The sequence below is a fragment of the Natator depressus genome, chromosome 7, assembly GCF_965152275.1.
Source record: "Natator depressus isolate rNatDep1 chromosome 7, rNatDep2.hap1, whole genome shotgun sequence".
Classification (NCBI taxonomy): Eukaryota; Metazoa; Chordata; order Testudines; family Cheloniidae; genus Natator; species Natator depressus.
In genome coordinates, this window is record NC_134240.1 from 76,672,639 (window position 1) to 76,692,283 (window position 19,645).

General features: G+C 38.2%; 1 protein-coding gene across 2 annotated transcripts in view; it reads left to right on the forward strand.

Moving 5' to 3' along the window:
* Positions 1-17,621, forward strand: part of CABCOCO1 (ciliary associated calcium binding coiled-coil 1) — a 64,554-nt gene extending 46,933 nt beyond the window's left edge. For both annotated transcript variants that reach the window (XM_074959955.1, XM_074959954.1), the window contains exons 6-8: positions 13,296-13,418; positions 13,862-14,002; positions 16,799-17,621. In XM_074959955.1, the coding sequence (XP_074816056.1) occupies positions 13,296-13,418; positions 13,862-14,002; positions 16,799-16,867 (333 nt within the window). In that variant the 3' untranslated portion in view covers positions 16,868-17,621. The remainder of the gene's footprint in view (positions 1-13,295; positions 13,419-13,861; positions 14,003-16,798) is intronic.
* Positions 17,622-19,645: the final 2,024 nt, after the last annotated feature.

Consider the following 19,645-nt stretch of genomic DNA (forward strand, 5'->3'; position numbering starts at 1 on the left):
GGCTCGGGCTGGAGCCCGGGCTCTTGAACCCTCTGTGGCGGGAAGGTCCCACAGCTCAGGCTGCAACCCAAACCCAAATGTCTACACCACAATTAACCAGCCCCTTAAGGCTTGTCTACACTTACAGCGCTGCAGCTGCACAGGTGCAGCTGTAGCACTTATTAAAGATGCTACCTCTGCCAACTGGAGAGCTTCTCCCGTCGATGTGGGTACACCACCTCTGAGAGGCAGAAGCTATGCTGATGGGAGAAGCCCCCCCATCAGCATAGCACTGTCTACACCGGGAGTTTCCGCACCCCTGAATGATGTAGTTATACTGACATATGTTTGTAGTGTAGGCCAAGCCTTAGCCCAAGCCCCATGAGCCTGAGTCAGCAGGCACGGGCCAACTGTGGGTGTCTAGTTGCAGTGCGGACATATCCTGTGGCACTAGAATAATATAAGTATATCAATAATTTCATACTCTGCCAATGTTAGATGGGGAAAGGGCTAGAGCAGGAAAACCACATAAGGGAAAGGGGCATTGACAAAGTGCTTCATAAAATTATTAATTTTATATAAATAAAATGTATGCTAGCCTGTCCAGGTTGATAGAGGATTATGTAAAAGGGTGGCTGGGTAAGCCAGAGGAATATGATGCTTCTCAAACCACTTTTTTGAATGGAGTCATTGGCATTGGTTAAGGGGCTGTTGTTTTACCTCTGGAGAATTTAGTTTAAATTTTGACTTGCATCACAACTGAAATTAATGTTGATGGTTTCTTTCAAGACACTTACTCACCTGACACAGATTGGCACTCTGGGCAGTTAATGCTTAAGACAAATACAGGATTCCAATAGCAGGGGTGTTTCAGCTCAAGAATAAAGTATATAGGTGGATCTGTAAAGAGGAATATGTTCACTTTCATTCACCCCCTGGCCACTCCAGTAGCCATCCCACCTCTTCTCATTAGCTGCTTCCCATTTCTCCCTCATTCATCTCATTGAGCCACCGCACAAGCCTTTTCCCCTCCACAAGGCTGATTTTGTATTGTGCTTTTCCCACCTTTCCTTTGCTGTCACTCCTCCCCCTCCCCCCCCAACTTTTGCCTGCCTCCAGCTCCAAATCTGTTCCCTCCTCAACTTCTCTGGCCTGCAGTCTTGACATGACTGGTGTTCCTGATGTGGTTCCCGTTTTGATGGTCAGGTTGAAACCCAACAGCTCTGGTGCTAGGCTTTGTCAGGGGTGCAGAGCTTTAGCATTCAATCCCCTTGGCTGTCTTCTCATAGCCATAGCCTAGTATCATTCAGGTAATGATGCAAAGTACATTTCTTTTGATTTACATTGGATTAACTGTGTTTGTTTTATGTTTCATTTATCTGGAACTGAAGAGCATTGCTGCCATGGTAATAGGTGCTCTCAGAATGAGTAAATAATAAATTCTTCTGACATTTTTCCTCCAAAACTGACCATGATGGAGATACTGCCCTAATTGTAGACACAACTGTCTTCACACCCCTCATAATCATTTTCTCTGCCAGTCCATCTACCCGCAAGGATACTGACATGCATTTGATTGTGGGGGGTGGGAGGGGAACATCAAGATTCAGATTTAATCTTGTAACCTTATCCACTTACATGATCTTATGAAAATATTTCTCACCTTTATATGATTACTGGGTATATTAATTTATAAATGTAAAAAATACAAAGTCCCTTTAAAGTGTTAAACATAGAGTTGTAAAATATGCATCTAGAACAAGGTACAATTTGTATATATCAAGGGCTTTTTTCCCTTTAGAGTACAACATTTACTTTATCTATCCAGTCACTAATCTCAAGAGTCAAGGCTTCTGCCTCAGTGCTATGGTGATGCTTCGTTGAACCTTAAATCTTCATAATTTTTGACATAGAACTGAAACTGAAATGTTAATGCTTGAGATTACATGTAACGGGCGTACAGTGATAAATCAAATCATTTGAACATTCAGTTACAAACAAGGATGTCAATAACAAAATCTTTCACTTATAGTCACTTAGAAATCCAAAGAGGCCAACAAACAGAAAATATCTACAAATACAGCCATTTTAAATGCCACATTCTCTGCAGCTACTAAAGATTAAATTTAGTATAATTTTAAAGCTCAAAATCTTTGCCATGAATCCCAGGTTGAGATAAAATTCTACATGATTATGAAGATCTTGTGCAAACAAATTCAGCTGTTTTTTTTTTTTTTAAGAATGGAGATTAAATTACAGTTGGTGGGGGATACAGACTTAAGTGACTGTTATTTTTAAACTCAGTTCAAGGAAAAATTATTCTGTTGGAAATGGTTTCTTCCATCAGAAACCATTACAACCCAACAGAACTGGAAAATGTCTTCTCCAAAATTTTCCAACCCTTGTTGGAGGGAAGAAAAACCTTCTGATAGGAGATTCATACCCTCTCAATAACAATCTCCAATCCAACCAGACTCACAGCATCCAAGGTGCGGCTAGCTTTGGCAGCTTACCAAGAGGAAGTTTATTTCCAATCATCCACCAGGGCAGATTTAACCCAAATTTAAATTAGTTTTTTTTTGGTAAGTGGTCATACTACAAAAACATAGCCCGGTCCATAACTACAGTTCTATTTAACATAAATTGCAGGAACATACAATACAGCTTAATCAACCCCCAAATACTCAACTTACTTTCTGACCCAACATAAATAAACTGATGAACATATACTGTAAAAGGAGAGAGCCAGTTAGTATTGGCTTGCTTATAGTGGGATGTAAAGTAGGTCAACTTTTTATATGGTATACTGAAGCAATGGTCTCTTTCAGATCAAAAAAATATATGGCTGGAGTTCTTGACTTAGAATTTATACAGCAGCCCAACTGTCATGAAATACTGATACCTTGACAATCATTTTAAGATTCGTATTTTTAAGCTATGTATTTTATTTTGTTAAATTGATGAGTGTTGATCAAATATTGTAGTCTGAAGATGGAAACTGGTAATACCTCAAATTAGTGTCACATGCAGAGGTGCAACTTAAAATCTGTAACTTAGAAATTTTAGAGGAAAACTGTTTCAGGGTATACGTCCGTGAATCCAGAAATGCATGTTAATAACTTAATTTTAATGATACAAACATGAAAATAAGTCACTAAAACAGTCTCTAGTCAATTTTCTGATAAAATAAACTTGTTTTTCCATTTGTGATTAAAATGACCTACGGTAAGTTTTTGTTTGAACTAGGTGTTAATTAAAAATATGGAAATGGATTTAAAACACATTACAGTTCACAGAGGAAGAATAATAGCAACTGATCTCACAACCGGGCCTGTTTTGAGATGTTTTTAAAATATTTACTGGTTGTTTTTCTGCATGCTTGTTTCCAAAGCAAAATGTGATTCCAATAAAAACAGAAACTGAATTTATAGTCCACAGGACAATTTGTTGTTTTAACAGAAACTTACACATTCCAAGGCAAAGACTTAAGCCAATGCTCTTTATATTTTATGTATAATAGCACAGGATGCAACATTACTGTCCTTATATCACCCTATATCAGAACATTTTTATAGTGCAACATATTAAAAAGAAACACCATATTGCACTCTTTAAATCACATGAGCAATTTGTACATCCTACTAGCTTAAAATCAATATTATGTTTAGGGGTTTTTTTAATGCCAACTTTTTAAAAATTAAACAACTATTTTACTTATACATCAGCTGAGAATTAATTGAGGAGGGTAGCGTAATGATACTGGATCCACCCATGGGCTGAGAGGAATTTAGACAATTTGTTTCCTGGACATTTGACAGTTGGAGGCTGCACACAATGCATAGTTTGTTTGGTTTGGGTAGTGGTTTTGTTTTGTTTCGTTTTGGGGCAGGAGGAGTTGTGTATGACCACTCTTGAATGCAGAGAGTGCTCTAATCAGAGGCATAAGATAAGAAGCGAAGAATGTACTATACATTTGTATGACAGGCAAGGCCTTGACATTTCACAGAATAGGTGAGCTGGTGGAATCTCTATCTAGCTTCAGGCAATAGCTAGCCACTAATCACAGAATCAAAAAGTCCCCCTTCTACAGTTTGGTTTTATTAGCAGAAAGCCAATTCCAAAATAACACGACATGAACTTCAGCCTATGCCTCTCAGGGTTCTTCCCTCACACTTGTAGCTTGTTAGCTCTGGATGAGGGTCACTAACACCTCCCTTATATTCAGATGAAGTCTGAGAAGCTGCAACTGCCCCAGTGAACCGAGAGTGAGTAACCTGCAGCTCCTGGCACGGTTCTAGTATCTGCTACTATGGTGGGCCCACAGGAGACAAATGTAGTGCCACCACATTTTTTACACCGAAGTATTCAAAACGTTGGTAGGCCATTGTACAGCTAAACTCAGCAGGTACGCGTGCAAATCTGTTTGCCATCTTCCCTTTCAAGCAGATAGAAGTGAAGGGAGTCTTCACTAAAGGCAAAATCCCTCCTCTTACCTCACTGACTAACTTGTAAGATATAATCAATATATATATCTTAAATCCTGCACTTACCTTGCACCAGACTTCCCGTGCGATCAGGCATCTTGCTTGCAGTTCTCTGTCGTGTTCTCCATTTGCTACTAACCCATCCCCTAAGGTACTTAAACTCAGAAACCTGATGTAGGAGCAGGCCCTCATTGATGATATTCATCTGTCTTGGTTCCGTGTGAGTCACACGCCGGACTTCAGTCTTTTTTTTTTACTCATTTTGAGACAAAATGTGTTAGTTCCCTGTTCCAGGTGTGAATCACCTGGATGAAATCTTCCTCACTATTAGCCATTCGTGCAATATTGTTTGCATAGATCAACTTTGTCCCACCTTCTCTTTGAATTTGCTTAATTATGAAATCCATCAGTTATGAATAGTAATGAACTAAATGCTGATCCCTGCTGGAATCCAGCCTTCACCTTGAAATCTTCCACTATACCAAAGGCCAAGGGCATCTGCACTTTTCTCTTAGAACCATCATACATCAACATTATCTGGACAAGATCCTCCAGTACCTCATAGAATCACATCAAAGGCACCGGCAGTCAACTTGGTAGTTTGTTGAATGCTTTCTCCAATTCAAGGAAAGCCCAACCATGCTCTTTTCCTTTCCAGCTTCTTTTCTACCAGCTGTCTAACAATGAACATAACATTTGTCTTCCTTTTACCTTTTCTACAACCAAACTGCTCCTATCTTCAAATGGGCTCCACTATTCTGCAGATGTGACAATCACATCTAACAGGGAGAGTGGGGTGGGAGGAAGTTTTGTTTCATGGTCTCTGTGTGTATATAATGTCTTCTGCAGTTTCCACGATATGCTATGCATCCGATGAAGTGAGCTGTAGCTCACGAAAGCTCATGCTCAAATAAACTGGTTAGTCTCTAAGGTGCCACAAGTACTCCTTTTCTTTTTTCTAATCACATCTAAGAGATTCCCTCTAAGAAAGAGGTTCTCAAACTGTGGTCCATGGACCACCAGTGGTCCGCGACCTCCATTCAGGTGGTCCACGGATAGTTCCCTCTAAGGTGCGGGCCTGGGTGGCTGCACACAAACAAATGAAGGGTCACCCACCTAATTAGTGGAGCCATGCAGGCGTGGCTCCACTAATTAGGTGCCTGGCCCCTGAGAAGACACGCTTAAGGTGAGTTGGTGGCCTTGGGGGGAATAGGAGGTATGTGGGAGGGGGCAGTGAGGTGAGAAGAGGGGGTGAGGGGAATTTGGGACATGCAGGGCTGCTGCAGCCAGAGAAAGAGGCGACTTTCCCCAGCTCCAGGGCTGCGGCTGCTGGGGAGAGACAGCCCTCCTTCCCAGCCACAGCTCGGGGGCTGCCACAGCAGGGGAGAGAGGGCACATCCATCACACTAGAAAGGTGGTACTACTGATATTAGAATATAAGTTGTGTGCTTTTATTTGTAGAACAAAAAATGTTGTTAATTAAGGGGTTTTTTTTATATAGTGCTTTTATCCAAAGCGCTTTACAATACTTAGCTAACTGTACAAACAACATTTGGAAAGACCCTCAGCAATTTTCAAGAGATCTGTGGGAAAAAAAAAGTTTGAGAACCACAGCTCTAAGAGTTACATGCAGTGTGACCAACCTCTCTCAAGGCTTTGATAATTTCCACCATGAATATGTCTGGACTTGCTGCTTTTCCGGGTGCCATCTTCAGCAGTGTGTCTTTGACCACTGCCTCTGACAGATCATCAATATCCATAATTATCAATTGGCACTGGTTTAGTGTAACATATAAAGAGTTTGCATTAACTAGATTCACATAGTATTCTCATAGTTACATATTGTGTTTCTCATCACAAGCAGTCTGCCCCCACATCTTTACAAATGGTGTGTTTCTTCCATATTCCTTGCTTTTGTTTCTTGTCCATGCGACTGCATATATTTTCTTTTTGGCAAGCTGAGGGCAGTTGTTCAATTCATACAGCTCATCTAAGGCTGGTTTTGTCACCTTTCTGACTGCTTGCTTTTGCGGCTCACCTGGAGGCTTTATAGGCAACAGTTGTTTTGAAAGGTTATTTTCCATCACCTAGGTGTAACTACACATGCCATGTACAAATTTAATGTCTTCTAAATTGTATCCTATGACTGGTAAAACATCTAAGTTTTAAAATGTTTGGACAACTAAGATGGACATTTGGTGTCCAAATGTCCCTGGATTTTTATTTCAGATCTCTCTATCTCTGTATATAATGAACAACTCTGATTTCAAACCAAGAATGTCAAGGCTGGCCTGCCGGTTTGTAAAAGTTGTGCCAACCACACATGCTCTGTGAGTCTTCATCTTCAGGGAGAGCGTGTGTCTGTATTAACAAAATCCTGCAACCTACATTGGAGCCAGCTTCTGTGCTTTATTTGCTGGCAGAACTTCCATGAGAGAGAAGGGGAGGATGGCAGTAAGTAGTTTGCAGGGTTCAAACACACAGGAGCCATGCTTTCTGGTGTTTTAAAAAAAAAAAAAAAAACCAACATACAACCCCAAACTCCTACAACACTGTACATGACTTAAAGAGGTACTACCTCAGTTTTGCCAACTCCAAGCATTTGAAAATCATGAGTCAAGCCCCAAGAAGTCATGGTATTGACTTAAAAATAATAAATGTTCGGTTTCTTTTATTTGCCTTCTGGTTTTTGAGCCTCAATGATTTATATTTGCAATCTTTTCTCAACAACCACAAGGGCTAGACACTAACTTTTTTTTTTTTAAATGAAAGCTGAAATTCTCATGCAATCCCATGTTTCCATGAAGGTTAGCATTACTGTGAACACAATATGAATTTACAGCTACTGTTCCAAGGTGAATCAGTACTGCGTTGATGCCTTCCGTGTGGAAGCACACTGGAAATATTTTCACTGTCCCGTCCATGATGTCTGTAATGTATTAAGAATTGGCAATATTAATTGAAAGCCTGGTTAAAAACAAAGAAAGCATGTTGCAATCCAGTAAAGTGGAGGCATTATTCCTTTTCTTTGGTCCCTGAAACTGTGGCAGCCCCTGAATGTGACATTAAGAGGTGTTTTCCACAGAGGGGCCTCTAGAAAGGAAGGGTTTGGTTGCTTTCTGTAGGAGCACCCTTTTCTAGTTGCCCAAGCATTTAAATTGGCAGCAGTTGCTGGAGTAGCAAGAAAATCCTGCCTGTTGGCTAACAGGGGAGTACCTTTTGCACTGAAACAGTAAGAGGATATTTACAAGATTAAACTCAGGGGGAAAATATTTATAACTATGACTCTGTTTCTCCTTACAATAATTTATGGGCAAAATGTAGGAAAGGAGGAACACAACTGATAAATAATATCCCATATGTAAACATAATGGTTGCAGCAAATTATTTTTATTTAAAAATTAATATTGATGTTCATTAATATAAATTACCACATTTCAGATGACACTGATGTCCTTGAGGCCAGAAGTCACTGACTGATTTACGGCTTTGTGGGGGGAAATATCCTGTTTTGTGAATTTAGTTATAGCACCAAATTATTTAAAATAGCTATTTTGGGCCAGATTCATTCCTGGTGAAGTTGAGTTTCACAGTTCAAGTATTTGCTTATTGCTCAGTTCCTATAGCTGAGAAACCCACTTCTAAAATGGATTAACATAAATGCTAAGATAAAGAAAAGGAAAATAAAGAAGAAATGTGATTTATTATTCTGTTTCTTTTATGTAATTGTAGTTGTCTTCATGTGGTCCAAATTCTGCCTTTGAATGTGCATACACAACTCCCATGCAAGTAAAGAAAGTTGAGGAAAAATTTAGCCCCTGATTAGTGTAGAATTCAGTTCTGCCATCCTATTCAGACTTCATAGGTCCTATATTTGGAATGATTGTTTGGCCGATAACAGCCTTCACTCTTTGGGCTTGCTCATGTCCTCAAATGTGCACACCACATTGCAGCTAAGTAGTATAAGCAATGTATCTGAGGTGCTAGCAGCAGCAGCCTCCCCATAAAATTGGTGCTCTTTTAGAATTTTGGTGTTCCGCTTAATGCCTTTTAAGCAGCTACAGTAGGCAAATTGTATGCATATGTGCTTGAAGATGGGGCTAAACTGGTGGTTTGGCCAAAAGTGTGAGTTTAGAGCTCTATTCATTAGTTTATTCATTCCAAGTATTCTACCATATAAACCACAGACTTTCATCCCAATGTCTGAAGCTCAGAAGATTTGCAGATCTGGAGTTAAGCATGTTTAGAGTAGCTGTAAAATCCTGCAGATCCTGCATTAAGTGTTTTGGTCACAAGAAATCTCACTTAAGTCACTTTTTAGAGATAAGCCTGTGTGGCTCTGCAGGTATCATGTGGCCCTAAGGCATACCATTTAAAAATCCACAAGTATGGTGTGTGGATTTATACAGAAGAAACAAGGAATAGTTTCTAATTTTGCTATCATTCATATATGGCCTGATTCAAAGTGTATTGAAATCAGTGGAAAGATTCACCGGTACATCACTGGGTTTTAGATCAGGTCCATAAGGCAGAATTTTGGGAATACTTTTCATCCTTTATATAACGTGCACTTCTTCCTTTTGGTTAAGATTTACTACAAAGAAATAAAGTTTTAATCATGTGGAGGAGAGTACAGTAATGTAGATGTTTTGTAGGATGGGAAAAATAGTTTAAAGTTTCTTTAGGATACAAAAAGCTTGAAGCAAATAGAGCTTTGGGCCAAAATATTACATTTTCTCATTCAAGAAGAAACAAACAAGCAACAAATGTAGATTCTGATTTTCTGCAAACATATTAGTAAATCCAAACTGACCTTAATATTAGCTTTTGCTGATTTTCAAACTCTAACATTTATTCCGTGAATAGAGTGGTTCACTTCATACTGCATATGTAAATACTGCAGATTTTTCCAATGACTTGAATTACTGCATAAGTCAATAGCTGGTTTTAATCTCCATAATATTTTGAGAGTGGACATTTGTGCTATGACTATTAAGATATACCAAACAGTCATTTATAGAATATTAAAAACTCTTTAAATACACTATTAAAAGTTATGTCATTGCTTGTTTTTATGCAATAGAAACTTAAATAATATAATACAGTGTTGGATAAAATGTATTACAATGGTAACTTAAGCAACATTAATTTAAGTAACAGATAACATCTGGGGGAAATGTAATTCTATATTCATAACTTATGCAAAGTTAATTTTATAACCACCACCACATCTGTAGAACTCATTTATTAGAATTTCTTACTAATCCTGCTATTGTTCTGTTTAGAAATATTTCTTTATACTATTTTATTATCTGTGCTATGCCCACATTTCTAAAAAGGCAGTCTGCTAGTTCTCAACAAAAAATACAAATGGCATACACAGGGAACAACATGACTACTTTTTAAGACTTTTCCATTTTTATGCAAACCTCCACTAGAAAAGAATTAAATGAAAAGTAATTGTATACGGTTATAGGTTTAGAGTAACATTGAAAAAAGTAAGTGCAATCCTCAGCTGTACCAAGGTCATACTTGGTGCAGCTGAAGGGGGATCCAAAGCTGGCTCTAAACCACCTTCACCAAACTGACCTCCAGTGCAAGTTAGAGCAGCGGCTGGGCAGCTGTAACTTGTTATGGTTAGCATGGTTCCCCAGGGAGCACTGCACCACCCGGAGACTGGCAAAGCATATTGTGATTTAGTTCCACTTCCTCTGTCTCTATCACATCTTCCCTTGTCCCCAGCTGATCAAGACACCCTCTGCACTGGTGAGGCCAGCCCAGGATTCCTCCAATATGGGGGAATCCTCATCAGCCACTTTAAGGGTGGTTTAAGATTCCTTTGCACCACTGGACTTATAGCAGTCGGTGAAGATCTGACTAATTTCTGTGGCAAGTGCAACACCGTATTAGCACAAATAGATTGCATAATCCATTAACATAATATTTTGTCAGCTTTTCCCCCATCAAACTGTTTCTCACAGGTCAAGAATTAGTGATTTAAGAAGATATTTTGAACAACACAATTTTGTCATGAGTAAATAACTCTGAAAATAAAAAAAACTTCAGAATTTTTCAATAAGCAGCACAAATATTTTAATATAGATCAGTGTAATTTGTCTTAAATCTATTCACAGACTTCAGAAAGTTATAAGTTTCTTTTAGGGAAATTGTAACTGTTTATAAGCAGGAGTATAATACTGACCCTGTCTCCTTCTGTGTTTTTAAATAGATTTTACTACAGAACCATTTCTGGTGTTAAACATGAGGCTTTGTTCTAAGGAAATACAAAGACTTAATTGTAGTTTTTAAAGGAAAGTATTACATTAGAAGGATTCATTTAAATGCAGTCGTTGGCTCTGGGCTTTCACCACAATTCATTCATTCTAATTTTCCTCTGGACTTATTAAGAATGCAACATATAGGAAGGGACAATTCATAATGGCCCTTTCACTGCATTTTGGCTTCGAAGTATAGTACTGCTCATAAACCTGTTATTACTAAACAAGATATTTCATAGTCTACCTTGCCATGTCAGGCACTTTTTAATATCTTTTGTTTGAATTTGTGACTGTTATGGTTTATAAAAGAAACTAGTTGTGTTGTAATTTAGTTATAATCTGACAATTCAAGGATGTTATAAGACTCAGAACAGAAAAGGAGGGAAGAGTCCCTGGGGTCAGGAAAAGAAAAGGAGTACTTGTGGCACCTTAGAGACTAACCAATTTATTTGAGCATGAGCTTTCGTGAGCTACAGCTCACTTCATCGGATGCATACTGTGGAAACTGCAGAAGACATTATATACACAGAGACCATGAAACAATACCTCCTCCCACCCCACTCTCCTGCTGGTAATAGCTTATCTAAAGTGATCATCAAGTTGGGCCATTTCCAGCACAAATCCAGGTTTTCTCACCCTCCGCCCCCCCCCCCCCCCACAAACTCACTCTCCTGCTGGTAATAGCCCATCCAAAGTGACCACTCTCTTCACAATGTGTATGATAATCAAGGTGGGCCATTTCCTGCACAAATCCAGGTTCTCTCACCCCCCTCCAAAAACCACACACACAAACTCACTCTCCTGCTGGTAATAGCCTATCCAAAGTGACCACTCTCCTTACAACGTTCATGAAAATCAAGGTGGGCCATTTCCAGCATAAATTCAAGTTTAACCAGAACGTCGGGGGGGCGGGGGGGAACAAGGGGAAATAGGGTACCTTGCATAATGACTTAGCCATTCCCAGTCTCTATTTAAGCCTAAATTAATAGTATCCAATTTGCAAATGAATTCCAATTCAGCAGTTTCTCGCTGGAGTCTGGATTTGAAGTTTTTTTGTTGTAAGATAGCGACCTTCATGTCTGTGATTGCGTGACCAGAGAGATTGAAGTGTTCTCCGACTGGTTTATGAATGTTATAATTCTTGACATCTGATTTGTGTCCATTTATTCTTTTACGTAGAGACTGTCCAGTTTGACCAATGTACATGGCAAAGGGGCATTGCTGGCACATGATGGCATATATCACATTGGTGGATGTGCAGGTGAACGAGCCTCTGATAGTGTGGCTGATGTTATTAGGCCCTGTGATGGTGTCCCCTGAATAGATATGTGGGCACAGTTGGCAACGGGCTTTGTTGCAAGGATAGGTTCCTGGGTTAGTGGTTCTGTTGTGTGGTATGTGGTTGTTGGTGAGTATTTGCTTCAGGTTGGGGGGCTGTCTGTAGGCAAGGACTGGCCTGTCTCCCAAGATTTGTGAGTGTGTTGGGTCATCCTTCAGGATAGGTTGTAGATTTTCCCCCAGATCAGACTGGCAGCGACCTTTGGGGGGGGTTCACCTTTATCTGCAGCATGTGGTTGCAGGTCATTTGCCAGGATTATCTGGGTATATCTCTCTTAATCATTTCTCTCCCATTGCAGGGGCCTCAAGCACTGGTGCAATTCGGTCCCTCTTATTCTTTGTCTATACCACGTAATAATTTAGTCTCCTGTGAGTCTCATTTACTTTGGTCTCATTTTGGTTGTTGGGTTTAAATGGGCAGGTGTTGGATGGTGTTGGTGGCCTGTGATATATAGGAGGTCATGAACTTGTGGTCCCTCCATGCCTTTAACTATGACTCTGTTTAAAGGGAAACTGTAAGGTAAAACACCCCAAATAAACAAATTAACAAAAACAAAAACCTTATCTATGTTTCAAAAAACACATTCGATGATTAAATCTGAATTTATTTTAAAAAGCTAATTTAGTTTTTATTGTTTATACTGGTTTCTTTTACTCTCTGATTTAGAAGCAATAGTTAGATGATCACTTATGAACAGTATTAAATTATAGTAATATACTTGAAGATTATTACATGATATGATCTTGGGGCCTGACTTGGCACTGTGTAACCCTAGTATAAGTCCTTTAGAATTATTAAAATAATGCAGTGATGAACTGGGACCTTTGACTCTAAGATATAACAAACATTCTTATTCAGGAGTGACAAATTTATATTTTATAATAACCCTTAAGGTATGTCCAACACTTTAGTTTCCAAACTTTATTATCCATGTGGGTATGGAACTGCAGTGCTATGGAACCTATGGAAATCAACAGCTCTTTCCAGGTACATTGTTCAGTTTTAAATGAGGGCCCCTGGAAGCACATGTCAGAAGGTAAACAGTGACCTGTAATAGTTGTCAGTAAGGTTTCCAATATCAAGCACTTGGATGGTAACAAAAACGTACTATGTTTGTTGTGAGACAAGCATTTTGTTTCCTTTCAAAAAGTCTTCACAAAGCTGTGAGCAAAAATTAAATCCAATATTACAATGAGGTTTTTTTAATCCAAACAGAATGTGGTTGAACTTGTCAAACCAATGGATACACTTTTCCCTGCTCCGCTCGAAGAAGGTATATCTTACGATATGTATTCATCATTTATTGCATTAGCCCCAGAATCAGAGGTGGAAACTGAGGTAAGGGTTTCTTTTTTCTTCTTTTCTACTATGAGCCACCCACCGCCCCCACACACACGTTTTCCCATAGGAGCACAGTGAAAGTCACCAGTTTGATTCCTCTGTCCATCTTATGCTACCAGGGTATAATGTGCACTCAGTTTTAAGACTGAATGAAGTTGCTGTTGTTGCACTAATTGGTCAGCAAGGGAGCATGTATGTCATGTATTCAGTCAGCCTCTCCCACCATTCCTCAGGAAACAATCACAATGTCTCAGCAGTGTGCCTTCTTTGTATTGGCCAATGAAAAGAACTCTGAAGATCTCTCCCAAATTAGAATCTCTCACGTGCCAGCACAGCACATTACTGTTGTGCCTTTGGGCTGGCAACACTTTGATATTGTATATAATAGTGGAATGTTCAAACTGAAACATTTCTCGTGGCATTTACTTTTAATTTATTAGGAAATCGATCAAGAATGTCATCCCGAAGGGCTCCAACCAGAAACAGAATCCTTGGATATAGATCCTATGGCTGGGTTCACTATTGAAGATGTTAAGTCAGTATTGGGTCAGATCACAAATGAAATTATTGGCAGCCTTCAGGTACTATTTTAGAAATATGTTCACTAATTCTAACTGTAGTTAATTAATTAATTAATGACTGTAAACTGTACCCACACTATGCTGACAAACAACACATTCATCTGCTGTAGGAATGTGGTTTAACAGGTATACATAACTTGCAAATTAGTCACCTCACATGTAATAAGAGCCAAAAATAGATTCAGTAACGTATAAACACATCTTCACAATTGCTGTGTTATTTAGAAAGTATGGGCTAAATCCTGCTCTTTTTCATATCAATGGAAAAATTCCTTTTCAGTAGTGTAGGATCTGATGCAGTGAGAGTACACATGCCATATTGAATATGCTCAATATGAATTTTCAGAAACATGCAGCCTTTGAAACGAATACACACACTCAATTATTATGTAGGTTCTGTATTACAAACATATGTAAGCCTAGTCTATACTTTAGTTTCTTTGTATGTAGTTACATAAGAGTTGCCCCAATGGAATAGACTATTTGACCATCTCATATTGCATCCTGCTCCATCAAGCATCTGAACATACTGAAGAGAAACAGCCAAAACCTTGTTCAATATCCATTATTATTGTCTTCACTGCACCTATCACTCTGTATTAGCTGTTGTAAACAGAACATACCATTAAAATCTTATATGGTGCACATTTGCTCACAGTGCTGTACGTATTTGAATGAGAAAGTTTATTACTAACAATATCACATTATCTGAAAATTGTTTGATATTGAGAAACTGTAGTTGTACGGATTATGCATGAATGGGAAACATCAGCTGGAAAATTGACCCCAGTGCAGTGCCTTCCAGGTTTGACTCCATATTCCGATTCAACTTGTCATTAGAAGTAGGTGAAAGTCTGAGCCTGAATTGTGAATTTCCTATACATGCAAATAGAACCTGCATCTTTTCTAAGAAATTAAATACACATTTTTCTCTTGACCTTGCAGACCTTACCTTGGCAAAACTCCCAGTGAAGTCATTGAGAGTTTTGCATGAAAAAGAACTGCAGGATCAAGTGAGAAATTCATTTTTTCCATCTATCAAGCTCTGGTTACTTACCCAGAGAATAATATCCTCTTTATTATAGTAACTGTCCTCCACAGCGTCTTCTGCAACTGATTCCTCAGCTCTTTAACACCCCCCTCCCCCAGTTGCTCTTATCATTAGATTCTGTCTGATCCATGTTCAAAATCCTTCCACTACATTCTTAGACATTGAACTGTGATCTTATACTCTGCATTGTTTCTCCAATGGATGTAATACATCCTCTGGTGCTGGTTGAATCAAGGAAATACCATTAAGTGTCGGATCACAGTACTGGCTCAAAGTAGGTGTGACGGTAATGGTAGTGGACTGAAGCAGGAGCTGCCACAGGGACAGCTGATTTTCATTAAAGACATTTATCAGAGAAGGATATAAGAATGGGAACAGAAGGGCAGCTAGGTTGTGAGTGAGAGAATTAACTTGGAGATTCAGTTCTCCTCAGGAAAGTGATTAAGTACGCACCTAGAAGACACGGATCAATGGGATATGGACTTGTTTGTTTATACTTGACAGTGGTCCAAACATAGTGAACAAGGTAGATAAGATAAGATAAGATCTGAGTCAAGTTCAAATAAGATCTGGATATAGTTCAAATAAGAATTCAGATTTTTTGGTGCTTTATCCAAACTTTTCAGAATTTCAGAATATTTTGAGATTTCGCCATCACTGCTTGATATGTTGGAGTATGGCAGTAATAGGGATTTTAAGGCTAAAGGCCTAAAGTTTAACTGAAAAGGTAACCTACTACAAACTTTCTTAGATGGAATTCAGCACTTGATTTTAATGACCAATTTTTCTACTGGTATAAATTACATAGCTCTATTGAAATGAATATGAAGTTAATAGAGAATTTGGCCCTAAATCTATGATCATTTTGTGTGGAGACAGTGAAGTATATTTTTACCCTCTCCAAACTTCCATAGAAAACTTAAAACACTTGAAAGGACCTTATCTTGTGTTCTTTCCATTTCTGATCTATTTTTGTTATGAAACACCATCTGTTTCCACGGACATATACATCTATGCATACTGAAAAGGTTACATAAATTCCAAGGCCTCTGATATTCATGGAATTAGATCCAGTGTGCCCAGATTTCTACAGGCAGCAGAACTGCAGACAGCTTCATATTATCACTGCCAAAGAATTTGCTAAAATGTGTCTCATCCTGTGTACCTTCATTGCAAATATTACATTGACATTTAAGCACTGAAATGCTTCAGAATTCTGGAGTTCCTATGTATAATATATATTCATTATTATGTATATGATCAAGACAGACAAGCAACATCTCATGAACCTTGTTTTTTTTATTGTTCATTTCCAATATGCCTTCTAAGTTCCAGTAGTGGGTCAGTAAAATGTATTACACTAGAGACCTAATATCTGCAGCAAAAGAAAACACTGCAATAACCAAACCCCAGAGCAATTTTTCTGATTTGGTGGTTAGTGGTGAAATCTGTCTGAGAATACAGACAAATTAGCCTATCTCCTAATTTAAGGTTATATGAAAAATGGCTGTCCCAATATCACTTCCTGTTCATGGCAGACCTACTACATTGGGATTGTACACAGTAATATGATAAAGTGTTATCACATAAGTACAGGCTGGAACATCATAATGTCTGCAAAACAGGAAGGTGTGTGCAGGATAATGTCTGTCTTTAAGGCACTATAATATGTCAAAACCACAAAGACAATGTGCAGCACAAAATAGCTCCATCGTAACCACTTTTTTTTCTGATTGTCTTCACAGACTGAGATAAACGAAAAACTGCAAATGCAGGAAGAGGCTTATTCTGTGAGAATAGACAAATTAAAATAGACCTAGTAGCTAGACAAGAAGTGGTGCTGAGTTTTAGAGAAATCTACGAAAACAAAAGAACACAGTTGGCATGAATTTAATTATTTTTTTACAAAGGAAACTTTTGAGCTAATGTTTATTGAAAAAATATTCATCCAAATTTCACAACTTTACTGTGTCCTAATATCATTTATATTTACTCTATACTTAGTAAGCTAAAAGGATTAGAAGAATATGTGGTTCAAAAATATAAAAGTGAAGTCTACTTCTAAATAGCAGTTTCTGATAAAATTTTAAACTTCTTAGTAATTCCACTCCTTTGTGTTCCTCCTATTGTAAAGTACTTTTAGATCTGATTCTAGCATTCCACCCCTCCCACCCCACCCCCATTTACAATATTTTCGTAAATTTTCACTGATGGAGATGCATATTGTTGGCTTACAATAGAGAACACCATATGAAGACGTTGCAGCTATATTAAGGAGAGAATGTCATTAACATGTAATTATATATTTTTGATCTACAATTATTTTCTTAAATTCAGATTAAATTTTTTGCTGAACTTGTTAAAAACTCAGGTATCATTTAACACTTTCTGTCCACCATATTGAAATTACATAAACATAGGACTGGATCCTATACTTCTTTCTCAGACATAGCTGCTTCTGACTTCAATAGGAGTTTTGTTTGGAAATTCGTAACACTTTATTCTGACTGTATTTGTTACTTCAATATACATTAGCATTGTTCCATATTTAGCACATATTGTATAAATGTTGGTTAGCTCAAAATAAAACCTAACAAATAAATGAGAGACTAACTGTGTAATATGTTCTAGAACTGTGAAACCCATTCATTTTTACATTACAGAGCTCTGACTCTTTGAAAGCACTTGGTTAAATATGAATCATGCTTCTAAGGTTAGGCTAAATAGTAAATGGAATATTTGAAAACATTTTAAGCAGTAAAATTACATATTTGTTTCTCATAACATGTTAAAGAAATTATTTCCATTCCATCCACATTTTATGATGGTGAAAATAAACATTAATGAAAAACCTGTCTAAACCTGATTAGGAAAGAGAATGAGTTACCTAAAGAGTCTTGTTTGCCACTCTTTCACTTGCATAGGCATATACTTGGTGTGTACAGAACTGAGACTAAAACCAGAAGGGGGCAGTGGCTGCACATCATGCATCAAAAGTAATTTAAAAAATAAATAACATCCAGTAGCACATCTGGATGGGAATGGGCTGTGAATGTGTACTTGAGACAATATTTCAGATGTGGACATCATGACCTTGTATAGCAACTGTTTAGAATTTTGCATGGGCAGAATATTTTTAGTCCGGAAAAGGTTAGCTTTCTGACAACTCATAATGGTTTATTTATGCTAATGTTTCTGATTTTGTCACTTTTGGTCTCTGTTCATATAGCATTGGTCAGCAAACTCCTGAGGGCTCACATCCAGCTATAAAAGCCAACAGTTTCTAGTTTGAGCACACAAATAGATCACAAGGAGTTGTGTATGAAAGTTACCCCCAAAATTACCCCCCAAAAATACCTTCTGCTGGCCCAGGTCAGCTGACTCAGGCTCGCAGGACTCAGGCTGCAGGGCTATAAAACTGTGGCATAGACTTCAGACTCAGGCTGGAGCCTGAGCTCTGGGACCCAGTGAGGAGGGAGGGTCCCTGAGATCGGGCTTCAGCCCTTAGCCCCGTGAGCTCTAGTCATCTGACACAGCCACAAATGTTTAATAGCTGTGTAGCCAGCTCTGGGAGATTTATAAAGCACTTGGTAGATGAATAATAGTACTATATGAGTGCAAAGTATTGTTACACTGATTTAACATGCAGACTTAGTATATACGTAGAACAGCTGAGGAATCTACTAAAATTCCTAAACTTAGTTCAAATCCCACAGGCCAAACTTGTACAAAAAGTCCAATTGAAGTAAATTAACAGTGCCAATGGCAAAATTCCCATTGACTTAAGTAGGGCCAGGTTTTCACCCTGGGGTTCTGTAAGGAGACACCAGGATGAATGATCTGACATACCATATGATTCTCAAAATGTAAGAACTGATTTAAAATAGGGCTGTCGATTAATCACAGTTAACTCATGTGATTAACTCAAAAAAATTAATCACGATTAATCTCAGCGTTAAACAATAGAATACCAATTGAAATTTATTAAATATTTTGGATGTTTTTCTAAATTTTCAAATATATTGATTTTAATTACAACACAGAATACAAAGTGTACAGTGCTCACTTTATATTATTTTTATTACAAATGCCTGCACTGTAAAAATGATGAAAGAAATAGTATTTTTCAGTTCACCTCAAAAAGTACTGTAGTGCATTCTCTTTATCATGAAAGTGCAACTTACAAATGTAGATTTTTTTTTTTGTTACATAACTGCACTTAAAACCAAAACAATGTAAAACTTTGGAGCATACAAGTCCATTCAGTCTGACTTCTTGTGCAGCCAATTGCTCAGACAAACCAGTTTGTTTACATTTATGGGAGATAATGCTGCCCACTTTTCTTAATTACAATGTCACCTGAAAGTGAGAACAGGCATTCACATGGCACTTTTGTACCCAGTGTTGCAAGGTATTTATATGCCAGATACACTAAACATTCGTATGCTCCTTCATGCTTCGGCCACCATTGCAGAGGACATGCTTCAATGCTGATGACACTTGTTGAAAAAATAATGCGTTAATTAAATTTGTGACTGAATTCCTTGGGGGAGAATAGTATGTCTCCTGCTATTTTACCAGCATTCTGCCAT